Below are 15124 nucleotides of genomic sequence, written 5' to 3'. Positions count from 1 at the left end.
AACGTAGTCGGTATGGAATAATTCAAATACTGTGCTTCGTAAAGGTTAGGTTTATTGGACCGAGTTCTTGAGATTGCAACTCTCTCAAGGAGAGGCTAGCAGCTGACAATAAATTTTCTCAATATTGACGAAGATATGGATGTTCTGGTTGGATTTTACGGACTTGTACAATTACGTATGCCGTGCGGCCGCCGCAAATTAAACGCGGAAGTGTCGAAGATGAAGAGATTAATACGATATCGATTTTCTCACATCGGGGCACAAAATATGTGCTGAATATTCTTTTGTAACTTTCTTTAAGACTCTAGGTCTCTGTCATCGCTATTCACTGAATGATCTTAGACTTCGCATCGAAATATGATCTCAACGTAGCCATGGCCCATTTGAATCGCCATGAGTCTCGGTCAGAAGTCTAAATTATTGGGCACATGGACTTCTTTCCAAGTAGCACTTTGATTAGGCATGAATTTACTTCGAGTAGAAAGAAGAAGAGCTTTCAAGGTGAGCATGAAGCTGCTGTACCTCAAATGCAGAAAACTAAATATGTTCGATTTGGTTTGCAACGATATTTTTAAAGGTCTTGAGCTAAATTCGGAAGGCAGAAATGCCACTGAGCTGCGATCTCCAGAATGTTCTCAAGATGAGGAATTATCGCAGTTATTGGCTACCGTCTCCCGAGATTGGAGAATAGGAGTGAATGCATGTTGCGGTTTTATGGGTTCAAATCCGTTGGATTGGCTTACGGCTACAGTCTAATCGTAAAACCTTTATGGAGATTCGGCATGATTAGGTCGGTCAAGGCCTGTTGTTTCATAGTTGCCCGCACACTTATAGCTGACGACATCTATTTATATGCACAAAATATTCTGTAAACGCATTTGAAAGTGGGACCAGTAGTCAGCTGCTGTACTAAATTTTTGTCAGGTAGTGAGTAACACCGCTTTGGTGGTATAATAAATAATGTAATTTTAAGAGTCTGAATTAATCGAGATTTACCGGCACGTATTTGAATAAATGTTGTTAAAGTGATATCTTGGTCAGCAAAGATTCAAAACACAAACCCAAAAACTCAACCAGGTTTTTGTACTTTATTTACATAAACTTTTTATTCAAAAAGAGAATTTGATGTTGATATTTAAGAATAAGCTATTAATATAAACAAAATACGTGTACCATTCAAAAAGTAAACAAGTACACTAAGTTCGGTCTCATGGGTGGCGCTTTCTCCAAGGTCGCTGTGCTCATCATTTCAGCCCCCACCCTCACAGCTGTTAAATCCTACGTCCCCAATTCTCAGACGGAGCAAAATCATGACATCGTGCCGATTGGTGGTACAGACACCGATATGTTGCCCAAGAGATCTCTCCAAGGGAGTTATGACCAAGTAGCGATCCCTGTGGTTGAAGAAGAGCGTGCATCTTTAGCTAATTTGATTGAAAATGCAGGAGAAGATGCGATTAGAATACTGGTTTCTTCACATATGGAGAGGACTGAAAATAACGTTCTGGAGTGTTTAGAAAAGAAGATTATGAATGGAGAATACCTCGGTTCTCCCGCCGACCGAGATGCCATCATCAAGTTATCCTCTTACCACGCCAAAAAAGTTGAAGAGGGCAACGATATATCAACCGCAACCACGAATATAATGAATCGCTATGACCCGATCTCTTTTATCCGTCGAGATGTCAAAGCTCTACATGATGGCTCCTCCGTCGCCGCCAGTAAAGACATCCAATTTCTTGAGGAGGCCTTCGACATTTACATGTTTTGCGTCGGCGAAATTGAGAACTACGCTCAAGAATTAAAAGACGCCATAGCTGAAGTCGCACATCATACCAAAGAAGCTACAGTAGCTCTCATTGTCGCCAACTTAGCCCGTGATATCAATTCTGCCCACTCCGCTGAAATGGCCGAATCTTCCTATGCCCACCACACTATGCAAGCCGCACTTGCTCAGAAAAATGCCGACGTAGCCGATGCTCAGACTAAATATTACAGTCGCATCGCAGCTTTGGCATTTCAAAATCCCGAATTCGCTAAATTCGATCACATGCGAATAATCCAAGGGATCCAAGACGCCCATACTGTTGCTCATCAAAGTCAACTTACCAGTCAGCAGACCAGGCAAAGGCTTGGAGAGCTCGACTTGACTGCAAGACATTTCTTGCTAGACACATCGCTTAAATTTGAAAGAAAAACGGATACCCACAGGTTTAGCTATGCTCTCCGCGAGAATGTCCAAAACATCCAGAAAGCTATCGGAGAAGCTGTTGAAAAAGCCAATCCTGACAATCCTATAAAGCTTCTCAAAGGTCTGACAGAGATGCAGACAAGATTTTTTTTTCGCATGGTCAACAAATGGAACGAAGACGGTATTAAAAATATCGTCAACCAAAACAATGAGGATGATGTTCCGTGGGTTACACTTTGGTACATCGTTTTTTGCGAATTTTGCGTAAACAATCCTGAAATTTGTTCGAACGGGAATCCCAGGTCCCCACTCCAACAGGTAATTGATGGTAGATTGACAAAGCGGCAAAAAACTGTCGTTTAAGGTGCGTTGATGGGGTATTTTTAAAACGAGCTTTGTAAGCGTCGTGTCCGGTCACTGATCGGCCGTTAGAAATACACAATAGAAATAGTCGCACAAATCGCTAACGTGAATTTCATACCTTGTGTTGCTTATGTCTTCATTTGCATCTCGTTACTGCCTTATCTAAGATAATTGAGTTAGCGACGATATAAAGGATTCTCGGACAAGTCAATTATAACGGAAAAAAATTGATTACGGCTCAAACAATTTTCGCTTTCAATGATTGTACAGGGGCTCGAACCCTAGACGGCCACAGCCGTTCAAACAATTAAGAAATGGTTTGGTTTTCTCGCTCTGACCATGGCATGCTCTCTAAACGATCTTGGTTTAACATTCGCACCTCACACGCCACAGAGTAGTCAAGATTATCCAGTGCGAGAATGAGTATGCTGAGATCACCAAGGAAGCAATAAATCATGTTCTTGTTGATAAAGGTAAAAAAGAGTTTGTGACAAGAATAATATGCAGCTCGAATGATTAAACACGCCATGATAGGGCTTCCCCCTTGAACCGAGTGAGCCCGCTAATTAGTCACTGGTTGATTACACACCAAATTCAGTCTCACAAGTCCATTTATGCAAGGTATTTTTCGTGGTAAGCGTTCATGGGCGGTGAAATCATCAAGGATTAAATGTATAGCTAGGCAATCGATGATTTCCATCCATGATATATGCAGTGCTGTCTTAAATGTGCACCACCTCTGACCGTTCGTTCAGGTCACTTTGAAGTATTCACGTAAGTGCCAGACACACTACGAGCTCACAGAGGTTGCAAAAAGCTTACTGTGAGTGTGCGTGTGGATATCTTAAACGAGAACACGGTGGGGTTCGTGTTTGCAGAGATATGATGCTGAACGCACCATCGGGTCTACCCAGTTGATCGCGATGAAGTCGTCAGTAGAATTCGTTAATCAGAGACAATTAGCGGTGCATCAATCGGTTAGTAGATCAAGTCATTTATCAAGCGATGAAGAACTGATTCGAGGAAGGCGACCATGAAAATCACGGTGATCTACCTACCGAATATGATACAGATAATGCAAGTGGTAATGGCTGAATTTCTACAAACTTTGGAAATGAGTTGAGATCGTCCGAAGAAAAACCCATTGGACGCGACCAAGAAGAGCGCAAAGTGCACGGCAACCTCGTCGTAACTTTTCTGTGTGCTTTGGGATTTTAGTGAGCTTATGTTCTTACCTATTTTATGCTGCTCTTTTCTTTGTTATTCTGGAGTGAAGCCAGGATAATAATCGTATCAAAATGGCGTGTCAGGTGCAAAGGTTGTACCGAGTTAGCATAAAGAACATGCCATACATAATTATACTGACCCAATGCATATTAAGTCAATCTTGGCCACAGCGTTGAAGAAATTTTTGCTGCCTCATAGAAAGTCTAATTTGGGAGAGAATAACCATACAATTTGTTAGTTATTTGAAGGCAGTGATCCGACAGCCAGACCGCTTTAGATACAAGCAAGACAAGATGTCATTTCACATTAGCAATTTATGCGACTATGTTTTTGATGGCGGACTCTTCCCAATACGTTTTTCGGCCACTTAATTTGTGACCGAAATCGATCGACACACAACGCTTAGATAGATTATTTCAACGTACCTCATCAACGCATCTTAAACTAGAGTATTTTTTGCCGCTTTGTCATTCTTATATCGATTGCCTGTTGGAGTGGGGATCAGGGATGTCCGCACGAACAAAGTATACTTCCTTTACGCAAAAAATCGCGAAATACGATGTACCAAAGTGTGACCCACGGAACATCATCCTTTTCACGATTTCTTCAAAAGCAGCCAAATCCTTAAAAGTGTGAGAGAATGTTTCTGTCTGCTTCATTATTAGAACATTAATCAGCTTGATGGGATCGTCAGGGTTAGCCTTTTAACAGCTATCCTGATAACTTTCTGAATGTTTTGGATATTCTCGTGAAAAGCTTCCCCAATCCTGTTGATATCTGTGTTTTCTCAGATTTTTAAAAGTGCATCTAGGACGAAATGACTTGGATTCCAGTCGAGCTCTCCTAGCCATTGACAGATCTGCTGAATGGTGAGTTGACTGTGATGAGCAGTAATTTGGGCGTGCTGGGCCCCTTGGAGCGCGCGCGTATAATCGCGGGCAGCTTCTATGGCATTTTGTGATGCCAGAGCTGCGATACGATTATAATCTTCAATTTGAGCATCGACTACATCCGCATTTTTGCTTAGCTAGTGCGGCTTGCTTTGTGTAGTAGGCATAGACAGAATCGGCGACTTTTGCGGAAGGGGCTGAATTGCTTAAACGGGTTGTAATAGCGACATTGAGAGCTTCTGTAGCTCCTTTGCTGTGGAAAGCGAATCAAGCTTTGGCTTTATTGGGAATTTGAGAATACTCCAGAAGTTTGCGGACGTGCTTTTGTATGCGTCGAAGGCCTTCTCAAATAATTGAAAGTTTTCGTTGACAATAGCGATATAGACATCATCAATATCTTCGGCTTCTTGTTTATTGAGAGCGATCTGACGTTGTTCTCTTTTCATTTTGTTTCTTGCGGCTAATGCAATGTTGTGATTTTTACCACTATTGGCTTGGTGATAGGATGACTTGATGATGGCATCTTGGGAAAACCGAGAATATTCTCCATTTATAATCTTCTTTTTTTAAAAAAGCCAGAATGTTTTCTTCGATCCTCTCAACATTTGAAGGAAACAGTATTGCAATCGCATTTCCTCCTGCATTAAAAATCGCTTCAGATAGAAATGTGCGCTCTTCTACAACCACCACAGAGGAGTTTCTTGGTCATAACTGCCTTGGAGAGATCGCTTGGGCAACATCTTGTTGTCTCTCCGACCAAGTGGCTTGATATCATGACTTTGCTTCGTCTGAGAATAGAGGTGATAGGATTCAGCACCTATACAAGTGCTGGCTGAAATGATGAGCACAGCGGCGCGTCGCCCATGAGACCGCTTACTGTATTTTTTGCTTCATATATCACTTATATTAATGAAACAAATTCTCTTCTTAAAAATAAATTTTATATTCACAAGCTAGTTTACCAACTAGGAGACTGCTTTTGTGAAGCACCTTTCAAAACATTTTTTTCAAGGCGTCTATCGCAGCACATCTGACCTTCAATGCGATGTGCGACCACCAATATTTGTTGTCATGCTATTTGAGGGCAGGATTGGGACGTCTTACGTCGAGAATTTTATGAATTTGGGTTTACTTTGGAGCATAAATGGTTTGCGCAAGCGAATATTTTAGCCATGTGGCCACTTAAGACAAAAGTATTGTTTGTGCTTTTAATTTTCGACTACCCGTCAAGGTATGCAAAAATTTGCAGCCCACGTCCCAAATGAAAAGTTGGATAGTTGATCTACATGACTTTATCCGGGAGCGATTGCTGTTGCCATCTTCAGGGAGAGTGTATGGTTCGCATCAAAGCTGTCTGCGTCTACCCATCTGTTTTGAAAGCTGTGTACATCAATTTAAATACGAAGCATAACTTCTGAGCCACGCGGGCCGGTAAACTGCGGGAGGCGAAAACTTAGATAGCGCAAAAGGCGATAGGCCTCAGCAAAACAGGATAATAGCAATCTCTTAGCTGATGGGCAGCATTTAAGACTTGCAGATGCTTCATCTGTAGTCGTGCCAAGATCTTAGATTTTGCGCGTCCTTCTTGTAGATTTAAGATAAAAGATGTCGAGCTCACATCGAAAAAACCCTCACAGAAAAGTGTCACGTCCCGTTAAGCGCCACATAGTCTATATAAAATAATTTAATTTTTTGCTTCGTAAAGGTTAGTCGCATCGCGAGAATAAACCTTTTTAACCTTTTTGAGCCGAATGCGTGTCTCTAGCCCAATCCAACGAAACAGTGTGACTTCATTAACAAATTATTTCGTGCAAAAAGGAAGGCAGATTTGTTGACAAGGATGAAGTTACTCTTTCGGTGCCGCCACTTGCGTCAGATTGTGTAAAATTAAGTGTAAAGCTGTGTAAGCTTTTAGCAAAGCAATCATTTTCTAAAACGATCATTTTCTAGAACAGCAAAATCGACGGCAGTTTGCTTACATATCGATTGTGAGCGTCCATATAAATCACTTGTAAGCACTGCTCGAGTGGAAGCGCATAGATACAGTATTCTTCAGAAACTACAACAATGACCTCATTTTTAACCAAATCCCGTTGTGAGAATGCTTTATCAAATATCATATTCTGCAGGCAAACATACGACAATTCATGCTTTTTGCAAATTGTAGCTGGTTAAGTACTTGCAATAGTGTAGTGCAAATTACACCGACATGGTACTGTCTCTCGTCAGTATCCATTCAAAAGGATGACAAATGGTGTCGAAGTGAGGCTAAAAAACGTCAAACAAAGTTGTGAGAAAAATTTATAAGTGCTGCTTTTATCAAAAGCGGGATGATCATTTCGTATTTTTGTGACGATTCAGTCTTGAGCATAGGCTGTGCTTTACCCAAAGTAAAATTTAATGGACATGACTGCCCGATTGTGTATGAGCTTGCTAGCTTAAAGTGTTAAGGAACAGATTGTATGATCACAACAAGGCACAGCTTGTAATGAAGCCCATGTCAAGTCTAGGTACACCTGCTTGGCTCTAGGTTGTTTGATGCTGGACATATCATGCTGTGCTGCGTACAGCAACGTCTCTCACATAGTAAACAATTTTTTATCCTTCTTTGTCATAGCTCCCATGGAGAAAATTTAACTTGGCTTAGTGCTGGGGGAAGCCTTAACTGGATACTGTAAGTCGCAAGATGAATGGTATTTCTGGAGACACTTGTGCTAAATTCGCAGTATGTCCATCTCGCGGAAAAGTGCAGCTCCATGCGTTGATGGCGAGAAATCTACTGCAAATGAAGTAATTTTGGAAGTCTTAGGTATACTTTACCCTCGCTATCGTGCTATGAACTTTCTATTGAGCGTAAGAAATTATCTCTGAGTGAAGTGAACAAGCGATTACAAGACCATGAGACCATGGATATGGTAATTTCAGTATTGGACGAGCATTCAGACTCAACACCAATCATGTATCAGCTGGCTATCGAGGATCTCACAGATTGTTGTGAGAATGGAGCAGAATTGTTAGCCCAAGAATCTTATAAATCTCGAAATTTCTTTATTAAGATTACAGTCACACCTCCATATGTGGACCTCCAATAGTGAATCATATCTTATATATGGATCACCAACGTATTGCGCCGAATTTTAGTATTGATTTGTGTATGATACCTTCATTGGTGGAGTCTTGGGAACTTAAACAAAAGTGTGTGGTCACAAAACACAGGATTCCCTCCATTTCTGAACGCTCGCCTGACCGTGATCGAGACTTTTGAAGGCAAACAACCATGGGCGGAGGAAGCGACTGCTTTCTCTGGACGAAAAACGTCAGATACAAGTATATGTCAAGCGCAACACGGGCATCAAGCAGTTCCAGATTCAAGATTAAGGACAATCTATCGCGCTCGACGGCGCATCGTATCATCTATGCGCCAGAAGATGCATTCACTGTCCCTCAAGGCCGTAAAATGAATTGCAGTGTTCGGGTTTCCTGTGTTCGAGTCGGCTTTTCTTGCGCTGTAAAATAACAATGACGGCAAGGCCATCCTCACGGACGATCTCTTGATCGAAGAGGCTCGCTCCATTCGAGACAATTTGGCATCACGAATGCCGAACTCAGTTTGTCTCACGGGCGGCTCCACAAGTTCAAGGCATGTCACGGCATCAAGCTGTATACACTGCACAGTGGAAGCCATTCTGTTGATCGTGTCAGCCTCGCTGTCAGTCAGTACGAGCTCCAAGAACTCATTGCCCTGTACAACCCCAAAGACGTGCTCAACTTAAACGTATCTGCGCTGTTCTACCGCCATCCTCCCAACAAAACACTCGCGTCCGTCGAGCGGCATGATACAACAAGTAAAAAAGACCGTTTTACGGTTGGATTTCGTTGCAATCTATCTGGAAAAACCGAAGGTGTTGTTCAAGGCAAGGCGAAGTAGCCACGAGCGTTCCGACCAGTCAAGATTTCAGCAATGCGATTCCAATATTTCTACAATCCGACCGCGTGGCATAATCGAACCACGTTTGCCACTTGGCTCAGCATTTCGACCCCAAATTGCACGGCCGCAAAGTTTTTCTGCTCCTGGAAATTGCATCCAGCCATACAGTCAACTATATGTGATGGTAAAGTTTTTGCTACCCAACAAGGCAAGTGGCGCGTTCATTTTTGGTTACTAAAGTCTTGAGCATAGTGTGCAAAATTATTGCTGCGAAGCGCGGATCTAGACCCCAACCAATGGCCACCGGCGACACATATATTTGCGATCAACTCGCCAGTACTTGCTTGTGCGCACATAAGTGCTTACCCAATCTGTTTTGGCAAGTATTTTGAGGTTAACACTAAAGGGGGTCGGGCAAAATTTTGTACTTGATGTTCTTATTGCGAGCACCACTGTGCGCTGAATAGTAAGTGTATTAGTGATCTATTCAGCAAATTAAAAATGTAACATTCTACCCGTACGTTGTACGTATCGCCTCATTAACTGATTACATCACAATCGTGTTAATCCGAAGAGGCGACGATAAAGCGCATATTCCACCACTTATGCCACAAGAATTAATATTTTGTCTCATTGATATACTCGGCAGCGAAGAAAAGAAGTCTGTCATTTGAGGGCCAAGCAAATGTACGTTAGGCTTGACGAGGACTTTATGTAGCTTCTCGTTAGGAGCAGAAATTGTGTTTCTCTTACATTAAGCTAGCAAGCTCAAATACGTTACGTGTTCATGCCCGCCGAATTTTTTCAATAGAAACACAACCTATGTCAAAGGCTGAATGGTCACAGGCAACATGGAACTTCCGGACCAAAACCGGCACGCATGAAACTTTTCTTTAAAACCTTGGAGACCGTCTCGTCAGCGTCACTTCGACACCATTTGACTTCCTATTTTCGTATACTGGTTAGAAGCAGTACCATGTCAGCGTAATTTGCACTGGACTTGCGAAAGTAGCTGGCCAGCGTTTTCTACACTTCAGAATCAGCATAAGTCTTGATTGTTGTAGGTGTGTCTGCAAAATAGGATTTTGTAATCATTCACAAATTATAATTTAGTCAAAGATAAAGTCAAAGTTGTCTTGTTGGCGAAAAGTGTATCTAAGTGCATCCACTCGAGTAGTGTTTGCAAGCGGTTGATATGGATGCCCGAATTCGACAGGTAAGCAAATTGCCGTCAATAGTGCTGGTCTAGAAAAGGATTGCTTTCAGAAGTGGTCGTTTGTCAACCAATCTGCCTCTTGTTTTGCACGAAAAATCTGATACTGACATCACACATTTTCTTTAGTTCAGATAAAAGACAGTGTGATGACACGCAATTCCTTAAGTAATGTTCAATCTAGTCATGCGACCTCGATGGCAGGTCCCTCGTCATTATGTCGTGAGATATCGGTGACCTGCAGTTATCCTCAGTAACAGATTCATCTCAGACCAAGGAGACAAAGAACGTGCTAAGCATGAGGCCAACGACACCCCACTCAATGGTCATTTCGGTCGTCAGAAGACCTACAGCTCGGTGAATTACCACTACTGGTGGTCCAAGCTGTACAAGTGAACGTGCACATATGAGCGCACGTGTGAGACGTGTAAGAGGGGGAGATCATCTCCGAATGGGACGGCACCGCTGGCCAGTTTACCGGCACCCTCCGATTGTTGGCAGTCCAAGAGTATGGACTTTGCGTTTGGCCTACCCAAGGACACGGCAGGCAACACAGGTGTGGTGGTCTTTGGGGGCCGTATGATCAAGACGACACATCTTGCTGCGGCGCCGGATACTATCGACGGTGTGGGTACAGCGAAGCTGTTTGCGCATTGTGTCTTTAGGCATCATTAGCATCTGGAGTCAATTGTCTATGAAAGAGACCCGCACTTCATTGGGAAGCTCTGATCTACAAGTGCTGGCACCAAGTTGACTATGTCAATTGCGGTCCATCCTCCAATCGATGGTCAGACTGAGCGCGTGAAATCGAGTGGTCGAAGACGTTCTTTGCAGCGTCTGCGCTGAGACACCAAAGCGTTGGAGCGCTATGTTGTCACTCGAAGTGTTTTCTCTGAACAATGCAGTACATTCATCCACTAATTATACGCCGTTTTACGTGAACGGGCTTATGAATCCATGCGTCTCGCTGACGCCGCCATCCCACGGCTCAGAACTTGGTGGGAAAGGAATAGCCAAACGGCTAGCTGATGTCAACCCCCTCACCGTCCGTAAGGAAGTCGGAGACTTCCTGTCACTAAACTGAGTGTCTTACGACACGTTCGCGATGCGATGGCAATCAAGACATGCAGAAGGAATATACAGACAGAAAAGGAAGAAGAAATGTTGAAAACATTGAGGTTGGAGAGTTGGTTTTATTAAATGCTAAAAACCTTCCTACACATGCAGTTCTTCTGTCTTTACGACGAAGCTGCGTCCACGGTTTATCGGACCTTTTTATGATCGTGGTAAAGCGAGGCCTAGCGTAAACGCTGAACCTTTTGACGTGAATGCGCACCCACCCGGTGTCTTATGTAGGCTTGCTTAAGCAGTACCGGTATCGGACGTGCAAGTGAACGCGGAAGCGTTGGCGCCCAAAGACGCTCGGCCACCCAGAAGTAGAACCAGCAACTGGTTCTGAGCACGGTGTGCAACATTTTTTGTTTCCAACGGCGCAAGGTGTTCCACCGGCGCACGAAGTGACTTACTCGCCTGATTGATGGTAAGGAGCTGCTCCGACAGAGCACGATAACTCTCAATGCAAGGCAGTCGGTGCACCAAGTGCTTAAGGTTCTCGAGGTCTTCCGCACAGCGGTAGACACCTCGGAGAAATGCTCTCCAGGATGCCAATGACGACGGACTTTGTCCTCCAACGCTCGAGGAATATCACGCGTCAACGGACGGCGGTCGACCAGGTCTTCATCGTCCGCCGCCAACTCTTCTCGACGAGAATGATGGCATCCACTACCACGTGGTACGCCTTGTGGGCCGACGTCGTCGACGGGATAAAGGTTAACTCAATATCTTGTGAAGTGGCGGGGATACCCAAACTTTGAGAACTCGTGGGAATTTGAGGTGCCACTTTGGCAAGACTGTCCAGATGTCGTAGACACTTATGATCAGAAGGATCATGACGCTTCTTGTCATCTTGCACACCGCGCTTCTCGGCAATAGCCCGGGAAGCTGGAGAACTATAAGCTGAGATCAAGCTATGGCCCTGAGCTGCTGTGGTCGTAGACTGATCCGTGTGAGAAACAACAGAGCTCGCAGGTGCGTGATGGATTATTTGATGTGTCGCAGGGCGACAATTCTCAGGAAGTCGGCGTTGCGCATTGAGCTTGGCAAACAAAATCTAAGACGGCGCTCAACGCGCACGTCCACTTCCTTGTGGCTTCGCTGTAAGGTAGACAGCGAAAACAATACCCGGTGCCGCTGTACCCTTCGCTCAAAGGGTACATCATCATCTGCAGCGGTTTCGACAGGGGCGAGCACCACAGAGATGGCCCACATTGCGGGAACAGAAACACCTCCTTTCGAGCTCGTAGTCGAGCGCGGTACCGATCCATTGAGATCTCTTGGTATACAAAAAAGCAAGATCGCAGAGCTTTCTGCTGATCAAGCCCAGCTTGTGAAGTGGCCGGACGCTCGACTACGTTGAAGCCTAACGATCGAGTGATCGCGTTTTTCACTTCGGTAGCGCGATCCGCCGAGCCGAAGCCGTATTCCACACGAGTGCCTATGACCGTACGTGGATTCGAGCGCAGGAGAGCCGCCCTGTGAGCAGATTCCAATTGCTGCTTCTGTGCCTCGTCGAGGCAATTTATGATAAAAAATATTATACGACTTCCCTCGGAAGCCGAGAGATCAGAAAAAAGATATGGTGTCCGCAGGGTTTGAGCTGGTTGGTACACTTCATCTTCCTCGTCATCCCATGCTAAGAAAAGAGTATTGGACTCGTAGTCGACCTCATCTAACTCCTCGACGTAGAAATCCGTCGCCCGGGCTAGGCGCGTTGTGTTGCACCCAGTTGCCGAGGGCTAGGGGTTGTGTTTTCCGTGAAGCCGCGGACGTATTGTCCGAAGATGCACCCTGTGCAGAAGAAGAACTAGGATTTTGCCCGCGGGTGCCCTCGCTATCAGCAGGGCTGGGTGTTTTGTGTGTCGTAGACACAGTGCTCATAGAGCGGAGAAGGTTTCACGTTGTTTCTATAAACGTGAAGGTGTCTCAGACATACGAGCATCGTTTATGGCGACCGCTAAATGTGATTGAGGATATTCACAATTTTAATGATGGGAGAGTGTAACGGGGTTAGACGGACCTCTGTAAGAAAGGGGCGGTTGGCACCAGATTGTGCGATCGTGCATAGGTGTGTATTACACAGTTACTGTGATCACACTGTGGTGTGGCAACACCGTAACGAGAAGCCACCACTGCCAGTCACAATCCCAATTACTGAATTTATTAGGTTTTGCTATATTAATTTAGGTATTTCTATGCTAATTTTTAAACCTGCCTCAATTAAAACAATTGAATACAGTTTCGTTTTTGAACACAAGGTGTGGCCAGGCTTTAGTACTTAGAAGTAGCGGATTGCGATTCGTTACACTTGTACTGGCTCTCTGGAAAAACGTAAGGTCGATAACCTTGCTTAGAGAAATCTAAGCAAAGAGCTACGGCAGCCTGCTTCAACTTTAGAGTGCTTTTGTTCAAAAGGTGTGTCCAGTCAATGTTGATTCTAAATGAATTTGTGATATTATCAGCAATAGAAAAATCATTTGTTAGGCGTTACGTGTGCTAGCAGTCAACGTATTCGGCATATTCCTTCTTTCTGGGATTCAACTTCATGTGTAAATGCATAATTTCAATTATGTTACATGGTTCTCTACTTTGATACGTCTGATTTCAAAGCTGAGTACAGGGGGGGAATACCTGACTCGAATACCTACATGCTCTACTTATAGAATCTGTTATTCTGGGTGAAAGACTCAGTTGTCTTTTACATGAATCAGAGGCAGCTGCGAGTGACAAAAGGTCACACAGATAATTTATAACAGGGTTTCAAAGCATCTAATACGACACAACGTGGAGATATCACACTTTTGCAGCATAATATGTCGGCAATGTCCGGGCATAAATGCTTTTTGAACAGTGTACACGCTGTCGAAGCTCGATTGACTTCGTAAACAAAAATCACGTGACCCGGTGTGACTACAAAGTCAAACATATATGCATCTCCAATTGTAGAATCTCTATACAGCATCAATACCATCACCTACACAGTAATGCCTTAATATCTTTCTATCTATAAATCGTCGAGAAATTGAGTATCTTTCACGCTCCTGGCGAGACATTACCGCTTGACTTGAATAATAGATCTGCTAGGATCTATGCAGAATTGCTTATAAGATGGATATGACAATTACAACAAACTTCAAAATTTGATGTACTTTACGGAGTTCGCATCAAATTAATGTGATTTATATGCGCCACGATTCTAATGTTGCGAATGCGTACGGGCTCGAATTCTTCCGGCTTCTTCGGCATGTACGACCCGACTGTCTTTGGGTAAAGATTCTCGCTGTCATTTAACTTTGTTGTTGCAGAAGCATCTTTGCGTATTTGGTGTGATACAGACGCCAGTCAATGTCGCATCACCAGCATCTGTAGAGCTGCTGACCCCGACGTTGTCACAACTGGAAAGAATGGATATCTTTGTGACTATAACTTTGCACTTTTTATAGTAAATTTTTTGTCACCAAGTGCACAATCTGCCCACACCTCCAAATGATAGACATAATTCTCGATTACGGCACATGCTGCGAGAAGCTATTTTTACTTGCTGAGGAGGTAGTTCGTCATATAAATTAATTTTCACATCAAGCTCCGCATCATGATGACAATCGCGCACACATAGCAATACATTCACATTTCAAAAAAAAACACCAACGACTTGCATGAAGGTTGCCGGTATGAATAATAAATTGGATTTAGCCAGTTTGGCGTCATGTTTCTCACAGTAAAATCGATACGAGTGCTTAGTTTGGCGTTTTTTAGTTGACAATTTTAAATTTATGGGATCCGGCTTAAACATTTTCATTGGTCGTGATCAAGAACATTGTTTGTAAAGTCTATTATACACCCACTTCACACTATGATGATCAAGCAAAGAAGTGGCTCGACCTGCGGCGATGACACTAAGCTACATCTTGGGACCTACCTCAGTTCACGAACCAGCTGTGGGGTCGTCAACTCGCCCCAAGTGCTGACAAACAGCCGCAGCGCAATATTACTCCATTGAGGATCGGTAAGTATCAACTCGGTACAAGAATGACGAAGTGTCGCACGCATGCATCGTAGCGAAAGATACATACCAGCAAGGAAGGAAGAGTATAGCCATTTCTTTGAACTGACTATTCGCATATCGGTGCTCGATGGCAGTCCATTTCCGGATACAACATTGAGGTTTCTCCGAAACAACGGATACCGTGTGTTGA

At 43.7% G+C, this 15124-nt stretch overlaps 6 protein-coding genes across 6 annotated transcripts; 2 read left to right on the top strand and 4 right to left on the bottom strand.

Moving 5' to 3' along the window:
- Positions 1 to 1210: 1210 nt before the first annotated feature.
- PHALS_11006 (uncharacterized protein) lies at positions 1211 to 2952 on the top strand (the record flags this gene model as incomplete). The annotated part of the gene is made up of 3 exons (XM_024726527.1): positions 1211 to 2430; positions 2825 to 2871; positions 2948 to 2952. 3 exons carry the CDS (start codon positions 1211 to 1213, stop codon positions 2950 to 2952), a joined length of 1272 nt encoding a protein of 423 aa, XP_024577195.1.
- Positions 2953 to 3009: 57 nt separating this feature from the next.
- Positions 3010 to 3957, top strand: PHALS_11005 (uncharacterized protein; the record flags this gene model as incomplete). Its single annotated transcript, XM_024726526.1, has 8 exons — positions 3010 to 3027; positions 3089 to 3107; positions 3176 to 3187; positions 3310 to 3328; positions 3433 to 3458; positions 3679 to 3742; positions 3831 to 3872; positions 3936 to 3957. 8 exons carry the CDS (start codon positions 3010 to 3012, stop codon positions 3955 to 3957), a joined length of 222 nt encoding a protein of 73 aa, XP_024577194.1.
- Positions 3958 to 4568: 611 nt separating this feature from the next.
- PHALS_11004 (uncharacterized protein) lies at positions 4569 to 5117 on the bottom strand (the record flags this gene model as incomplete). The annotated part of the gene is made up of 2 exons (XM_024726524.1): positions 4569 to 4808; positions 4884 to 5117. The coding sequence occupies 2 exons, from the start codon at positions 5115 to 5117 to the stop codon at positions 4569 to 4571; spliced, it is 474 nt and encodes a 157-aa protein (XP_024577193.1).
- A 1400-nt stretch (positions 5118 to 6517) lies between these two features.
- PHALS_11003 (uncharacterized protein) lies at positions 6518 to 6791 on the bottom strand (the record flags this gene model as incomplete). Its single annotated transcript, XM_024726523.1, has 2 exons — positions 6518 to 6601; positions 6651 to 6791. 2 exons carry the CDS (start codon positions 6789 to 6791, stop codon positions 6518 to 6520), a joined length of 225 nt encoding a protein of 74 aa, XP_024577192.1.
- Positions 6792 to 8056: 1265 nt separating this feature from the next.
- Positions 8057 to 8356, bottom strand: PHALS_11002 (uncharacterized protein; the record flags this gene model as incomplete). Its single annotated transcript, XM_024726522.1, has 1 exon — positions 8057 to 8356. The coding sequence occupies one exon, from the start codon at positions 8354 to 8356 to the stop codon at positions 8057 to 8059; it is 300 nt and encodes a 99-aa protein (XP_024577191.1).
- Positions 8357 to 14736: 6380 nt separating this feature from the next.
- On the bottom strand, positions 14737 to 14978 carry PHALS_11001 (uncharacterized protein; the record flags this gene model as incomplete). The annotated part of the gene is made up of 2 exons (XM_024726521.1): positions 14737 to 14779; positions 14848 to 14978. The coding sequence occupies 2 exons, from the start codon at positions 14976 to 14978 to the stop codon at positions 14737 to 14739; spliced, it is 174 nt and encodes a 57-aa protein (XP_024577190.1).
- Positions 14979 to 15124: the final 146 nt, after the last annotated feature.

Source organism: Plasmopara halstedii (assembly GCF_900000015.1).
Source record: "Plasmopara halstedii genome assembly, contig: Scaffold_525, whole genome shotgun sequence".
Classification (NCBI taxonomy): Eukaryota; Oomycota; class Peronosporomycetes; order Peronosporales; family Peronosporaceae; genus Plasmopara; species Plasmopara halstedii.
The sequence above is the reverse complement of the archived record's forward strand: the minus strand, read 5'-3'. Positions and strand labels throughout refer to the sequence as shown.